The following is a 7,408-nucleotide window of genomic DNA, read 5'->3' as shown; positions in this document are numbered from 1 at the left end:
TCAAATTAAAAAACTTAATAGCCTGTTTCCTCTTCTTGGTCTCATTTTTTCCTTTGTCCGCGGACGTGTTTATTCCTTCTCCATTTATAGAATTTGAAAAAAGAAATAATTCCGTATGTCAGGTTAAAGATTATCTGATAAGATATTGCAATTAAATCCAAAGGCACTATATAAGTACTAAGTAGAAAATGTTTTTATAGTTATATCTAACTTTTACTTGACCAAAAGAAATGGTGTCACAAACAAGATCTCTCGTCCGATTTCTATTCATTTGCCTTATAGTATCTCCCTTCTGTGGTTTTGCATTTTCCGCAACTTTGCCCACGCAAGAAGGTATACATTGACCTGATTAGGTTATATACATACCCATTCATTCATTTATGTGTTAAATGACTTTTTATGCGTGTGGTTCTTTTTGTAGTGGAGGCCTTGAGGATTATAGGGAACACCTTAAAGAAGAAGACATGGACTTTTAGCGTGAACCCATGCGACGTTGCATCGAATGTAGGTGGATGGATAAACCCTAACCCTGTTGAAGGGTCTGAAGACGCCGTCACTTGCGATTGCTCTTTCCTTAATGGAACCGTTTGCCATGTCACAAGCATGTAAGTTAATTTGATGGGTCTTATGGGTTTTTTTTTTCAATAGGTCTAATGAAAGCCATTATATTATATTTGATTTTTTTTTTGGTTTTGCCATAGACTTTTGAAGACACAAGACCTTCAAGGGTCTCTTCCGAAGGAGTTTGTAGGGCTTCCTTACCTCCAAGAGATGTAAGCAAAAACCGAGAAATAATCGTTTTACAAGTTGTTACCATAATCTGCATCCTTTCTCAAAGTAACTTAATTAATTGTCAATCTTCCTTTACAGTAATCTCGCGAGAAACTATCTCAACGGTTCAATACCTCCCGAATGGGGAGTTTTGCCACTTGTCAACCTGTAAGGACTTATTTTTTCTAGTGGAATATTATACTATGTAAAATAATGCATAGTATCATTTTTGATGTTGATGAAACACAGCACACTTCTTGGAAACCGTCTAAGTGGTCCAATTCCCAAAGAGATCGGAAACATTAGTACTCTTAGAAGCCTGTGAGTTGATTTTTATTTTAAATCTTTAGTGATTGATATAGTTCATGTTAAATGGTAATTACTGACTTATGCGGCTATGTTAGTGCCTTGGAATACAATCAGCTATCCGGGATATTACCTCAAGAGCTTGGGAATCTATCAAACCTTCAACGACTGTAAGAGTCGTCGTCAGTCCATTTTTGTTGTTGGTTATGTTGTGTTGAAACATAAATTAATCCATGTTTTGCCTCCTTGTTAACTTTTTTTTTTAGGTTTCTTAGCTCAAATAACTTCAGCGGGGATATACCAACTACCTTTGGCAAACTGACCAACTTGACCGACTTGTAATTAATATCTTTGCACTAACAAGTTCTACTTTGCTTAATCTATATATATCTGTGAACAATTCTGATTCTTTGGGTTTTATAAACAGCCGTATAAGCGACAATAGTCTCACAGGAACTATTCCAGATTTCATCGGGAATTGGACAGAACTTGAGAGTTTGTAAGACCAATTTATTTTTGGCTGCTATATCCCATCGCTTTTTTTTCATTAATTAGGTGTTTATGATAGCTTATATGTTTGTGACTCCCTCAGGGTTAGCCATGCAAGTGGTTTAGCAGGACCCATACCTGTTTCTATTGCTGGTCTCACAAATTTGGAGAAGCTGAGAATCAGCGACTTGCCTGGACCAGGATCTCCAATTGCCCCGCTACAAAACATTTCAAAGATGAAAACATTGTAAGTCTCCGACTAGATTTGATTCTTCCGGTTTTAACAGTTTTCACCTGAGTTAGTTAAAAAAAAAAAGATTTCTGTTATACTTCTGTTCTGTTATTTATATATATTCAAGTTTTTAAAACAGGTACCAGTTCGATAATTTAAGGCCGGTCAATCAAGGTTTAGAAAAATAATTTTCTTTTAGTTTTATATTTTAAATAATTATATTTTTGTGTTTATATATTTTTAAATAATTATTATATTAAACGGAATGAATACTGATCTTGCTTATTAAAAAAACACTCATTCGTCCATTGTTTATTTTGTAGGGTTCTTCGGAATTGTAATCTTACAGGAGAGCTACCTTCATTCCTTGGAACCAATACTACTCTCTTGGAAAACTTGTTAGCATATTATATATATACCTTACGATATTCAAGTATCAGATGATTTGTACAGTGGTAAAAAGTAACTAACTTAAAAGTATGATGAACCATTTGCAGAGATCTTACCTTTAATCAACTGAGTGGACCAATCCCCAGCACATACACTGAACTTAGAGATGTGAAAAATTTGTATGGCAGGCTTCTCTTCTCTTAGTGGTTTTGTCATAATTGAGAATTTCTCTGTTGAATTAATTAATGGTTTTCTTGCATGCAGATATTTGACGGGGAATATGTTAAATGGGCCAATCCCAAATTGGATGGTAAAGGAAAGAGATGGAGATACAATGTGAGTTTTCACACTCACCTGTGTAACCCTCATTTTTTTTTTAATACATTTGTGCGATACAGACAAAATCCTCTCTGTTCCGATTCTTTTTTTTTCCCAGTGATCTGTCCTACAACAATTTCTCCGAAGACACAAACACTCAGGAATGTTTTTTTGAAAGAATGTAAGTACCTTCCAAATTCTCAAAAATTGTCATTATGATACTTCACAAGGAATCTCACGGTTTCTTGTTCATCATCATGTGGCTTATAGGAATCTCTTCGCAAGTTCCTCTTCAATGACAAACAACTCGTAAGTTTTTGCTTTCTAATATAATTAATGACCATCGAGTGTTCTACTCCAAACACATGGATCGATAGATGAGCTACCAGTGCGCTAAAAGTAAGAACATGCATACAACCCTGAACCTATAATTCTATTTCCATGCATGTATCTGACTCTATCATTCTCTACATGATTTCTCTTTTAAAATAGATTTCTATGGTCTTCATATAAACTGTGGTGGGGATGAGGTGATAATCAATGGTACTAAGTACAATGCTGATACATATGATAGAGCCCCACATTTTTTCGAAAGCACAATAAATGGTTGGGTTTCAAGCAACACAGGAAACTTTATAGATGACCATCGAGTTCCCGGGGGATCAGGAAATATATGGAATAATACATCTGAGCTCAAGATGATAGATCCTCAACTCTATGCACAAGCTCGCCTCTCAGCCGTCTCACTCACTTATTATGCAATGTGTATTGTTAATGGAGATTACAATGTTAATCTCCATTTCGCTGAGATCATGTTGAAGGATGGCCAAACTTGTAAAAGTTTGGGTAGACGTATCTTCGACATATACATCCAGGTAACTCGAAGAACTTGCATTAAATAGTTTGAAAATCATAGCTTAAATGTGAATTTGATGCCATTTCCAATGCAATGATAATAAATCCAGGGAAAGCTCATGGTGAAGGATTTCAACATCGTAGAGGAGGCAGGAGGTGTCGGAAAAGTTGTCATCAAGACAATTCCAGTTACGATTACAGATGGTAAGTTGGAGATACGGTTGTCTTGGGCGGGGAAAGGAACTATAGCTATTCCCGACAAAGGTGTTTACGGTCCACTCATATCGGCTATATCCGTGGATCCAGGTAAATTTTTTCAACCTATTTTTTTTTTATCCAGGTCCATTAATAGTATTTATTTCTTACATTTCTATCGACGCAGCAAAAGCACTATAAATATGAAGAAGATATGGGAGTTCATTTTCTGTTATTGCATCTGAAATTAAGTCGTTACATTGTGTTATGTACATGTAACGAAAACTAAAATTAAACCTCTTCGTGCTTTGAGTTGTGTACTTTTCATTTCATCAAACTTCAAACTTCTTAATAAGTTCGGAATATGAATAAAGCTTTTTACCACTGTTTTCAACTTTGACTAGGATTAGAGACCCTTATATTTGGGTAGAAAAATTATTTTATCATATTTTTCAGTTCATTTAAATTCTTTCTTCTATTAGTAAATTATAATATAGATTTTTTTTTTCGCTTGGTTTATAGAAAGATATATTGATTGTTTGAGTTTTGAAGAAATTTGAGTTATTATTTGATGTATTTACAATTCAATTTACAGTTATTTATCTTTTATATCTATTATTTCAGGCATACATGACATTCCAAAACTCTATAACTTAAGTAGTAATTTAAATTCTTCTAGTTATTTCCGAAATTTTTGATACCAAATTTTAGTAGCCTAGATTATTTGATTTAAGAATAAAAATTATTTTATGTGAGATGTTTGTACTGAGTTCAAAAATTTGACATGAAATGTTTGAGTATTAATAATCATAGTACCCATATTAGCACCAACCAGTTTCAGCTTTGTACAATCATAGTACCCATATCTACAGTTTGAAATAGTTTTATATTGAGTTATGGATGAATTAGTTGTCTAATATTTAAAATATTAGAATGAATTAGGCAAAGAAATAAAGAAGTTTAAACAAAATAGTACAGTAAAACCTCTATAAACTAATACTCTATAAATTAATAAACACTATAAATTAATAAATTTTGATAGTCCCAAGTCGGAACAGTGTAAAAAATAACAAAATTCAATAAGATAATAAGATAATAAGTTTTTTTGAAATCCTCATGTAAAATATGGTCCCAATAGTATCATAAATTGATAATCATGCAAATTTACATATACTTTTTTTTTCTGCTGCGTAAATTTACATATATATATATATATATGTTTATATAGTAAAGTATGTTTCTCTTAAACCTCATATTATTAAATAATTGTTATATTGTATCTTCAAACTATATTAATGATATAAAATATTCTATAACATTTCATAAAACAGGTAAGACTTTTAAAAGTTTTCAATATCTATATATGCATCATTTGTATTTTGATAGTTTGATAGACTATTAAAATACGATAATTGATATACTTATTCATAAATTTGAATATTTACGTCATTTGTATAAGTAAATTTGTCTATAATATTTGTAATTCATTGTCAATAATATTTTTTTAATTATTTCAAATTAAATTCCAATACCATAAAATTTACAACATCCAAAATTCTAATCTTATTTTGCAAAAATTGTCTCAATTCATAATTTTATAAAAATTAAAAATATACCTATAAATTAATAATTATTAATTTACACGATAAAATAAGAATTATTAATTTATAGATAAACTAATATCACTATAAATTAATAAAATGTCTTGGTCCCAACATTATTAATTTATAGAGGTTTTACTGTATTATGGTTTCTTAGAAAAACATGTTTATTAAATAAGATTAAATTTATCACATAATAGTATTAATTATGGTTTCTTAAATTTATCACAATCATTAAATTAGGCAAAAAAATAAAGAAGGCTAATTTTTTTTACAATATAGATGTAGTTAACTATCCAAATGTAATCATATATATAAAAAAGTAAGGTTTTGGTCTCTTCTTACTGGTTGATTTTCATTTAATGTTTTCTAATTTTTTTTATTTTTTATTTGCTTTCTAATTGCTTTAAACAATATTTAAGACCCAATAAACACAATACATTTAACTCACACATTAAAATAAAATTATAACTGAAAATAAAATAAATTACGCATTAATCATATTCCACCACTCAATTTTATTCAAACACAATAAATTACTATTGTAACTCCATAATTCTAAATGTAAATTCCATCATTTCTTATCATATAAATAAGATTTCTCTCATTCTCTAATATTGGCATTTTTTTACTATCTCATTTTCACATTCTCTCATTCTCTTCTACAATACTTCAATTTTTTTTTCTTATTTTTGTTGTATGGGCTGTAAAAAAAATGAAACATCATTGTAAAATTTTAATGCTAAATTTTAATTTTAGAGACTACATGATATATATTTGAAATGACCTTACCCGTTTTTTTTTGTATAATAAATAATAATAATATAACTATGACTAGTGGTCCCATACCCACTAGCCACCTAACAACAATCACAAACAACAGCGGAATAACAATACCAATTAAATAACCAATAATAATCCAATATAGAATAATCAATATCCAATCTTAACCATTTCAATGTCAAACAACAGGAAACAAGGAACCGGCAACCTAGAAAGTTCTAAACACCTAACTCTAGCAACCTATCAATTCCAGACAACAATCAATCGAGTCCCTAGAACATCTTTCTCTTCATTGCCTTGATTCCACAATCACACTTTGCCTTTACCTGCACCACAAACACAAATTGAGATGCCTGAGTATTTGATAAATACTTAGTGAGGCAATCCTCCCATCTACTGGGTAATACACACAAGCAATAAGATCTCTCATGCCACAAACAACAACAATAAAACAAACCAGGAACATGAACAAGTGACCCGACATGATCCGGTTACTATCAGAAGGGTGTCGACCGATACCAGAAGGTGTCGACCGACATTGGGTGTCGACCGACACCTGCTCGACACCCCCGAAACCCTAACGGTGTCGACCGACACCTCCACATGGTGTCGACCGACACTCGCTAAGATCCCGAGCCATCCTCGCGTTAGTGTCGACCGACACCACCGTCAAGCAGTGATTTCCTTCTAACAGAACCTCCAAATCTCGCCTCCAAACTGCTCCTTTTCGTCCCACACAATCCCAAGAACGAATCCAAGCCTCAGGAGCTACGAAAAACTCACAAACAACCGAAACAAACAACCAAACAACACCAAATATCACAGAAACAGATATCTTAGCTTAGATAAGCCATGGTCATGCACTCACCTTAGCCAACAAAGAGATCTAAGCCCAAAAGACGAAGCTACCACCACAAAAACCTTCCCACCACGTTCCTAGCCCTGGATCTTCACTCTCACAACAAGATCTCTCCAAAAACACTTTCAAATCCCACAAACTCTCTCTAAAACCTCAAGAACAGTTTCTCTCCTTTTTCTCTCAAAAAACACAAAGCGGCAGACAAAATAAAACTCCCAAAACCCTTCTGGTCGACAATTCCCTTATATAACCCGGTCCAATGGTTTTTTCTAAACCAAACCGGTTCAAATCGATAATTAAATCGATCTGGTCGAACTAGAATAAGTGGTGTCGACACCACCAAGAGTGTCGATCGACACCACCAAGAGTGTCGATCGACACCCACCCCCAAAACGCTAAGTTTTGGTTCGCGGGTGTTACAATATTTTACATTGTTCTTATTTTAAAAGATTCATCTCCATTATCTAATTTGGATTATTATCTTATAAGTAATCATTCTCTCCTCCTCTCCCACCAATATCAAATGTTGTTATATCTCATATGTGTTGTAAGAGTTTGATTCTATATTTTAATTTAGAAAGTATTATATATATTTAACATTGTTTTCAA

The 7,408-nt window shown here is 32.5% G+C and overlaps 1 protein-coding gene across 1 annotated transcript; it reads left to right on the top strand.

Moving 5' to 3' along the window:
• Positions 1 to 230: 230 nt before the first annotated feature.
• Positions 231 to 4,254, top strand: LOC104720317 (putative leucine-rich repeat receptor-like serine/threonine-protein kinase At3g14840). The gene is made up of 16 exons (XM_087468562.1): positions 231 to 333; positions 422 to 605; positions 702 to 773; positions 871 to 939; positions 1,021 to 1,092; positions 1,176 to 1,247; positions 1,344 to 1,415; positions 1,505 to 1,576; positions 1,670 to 1,813; positions 2,122 to 2,196; positions 2,296 to 2,367; positions 2,453 to 2,524; positions 2,625 to 2,671; positions 2,999 to 3,381; positions 3,472 to 3,667; positions 4,181 to 4,254. The coding sequence occupies exons 1-16, from the start codon at positions 231 to 233 to the stop codon at positions 4,252 to 4,254; spliced, it is 1,779 nt and encodes a 592-aa protein (XP_087324688.1).
• Positions 4,255 to 7,408: the final 3,154 nt, after the last annotated feature.

Source organism: Camelina sativa, chromosome 10, assembly GCF_030686135.1.
Source record: "Camelina sativa cultivar CO46 ecotype springtype chromosome 10, ASM3068613v1".
In the NCBI taxonomy this organism is placed as follows: Eukaryota; Viridiplantae; Streptophyta; class Magnoliopsida; order Brassicales; family Brassicaceae; genus Camelina; species Camelina sativa.
The sequence above is the reverse complement of the archived record's forward strand: the minus strand, read 5'-3'. Positions and strand labels throughout refer to the sequence as shown.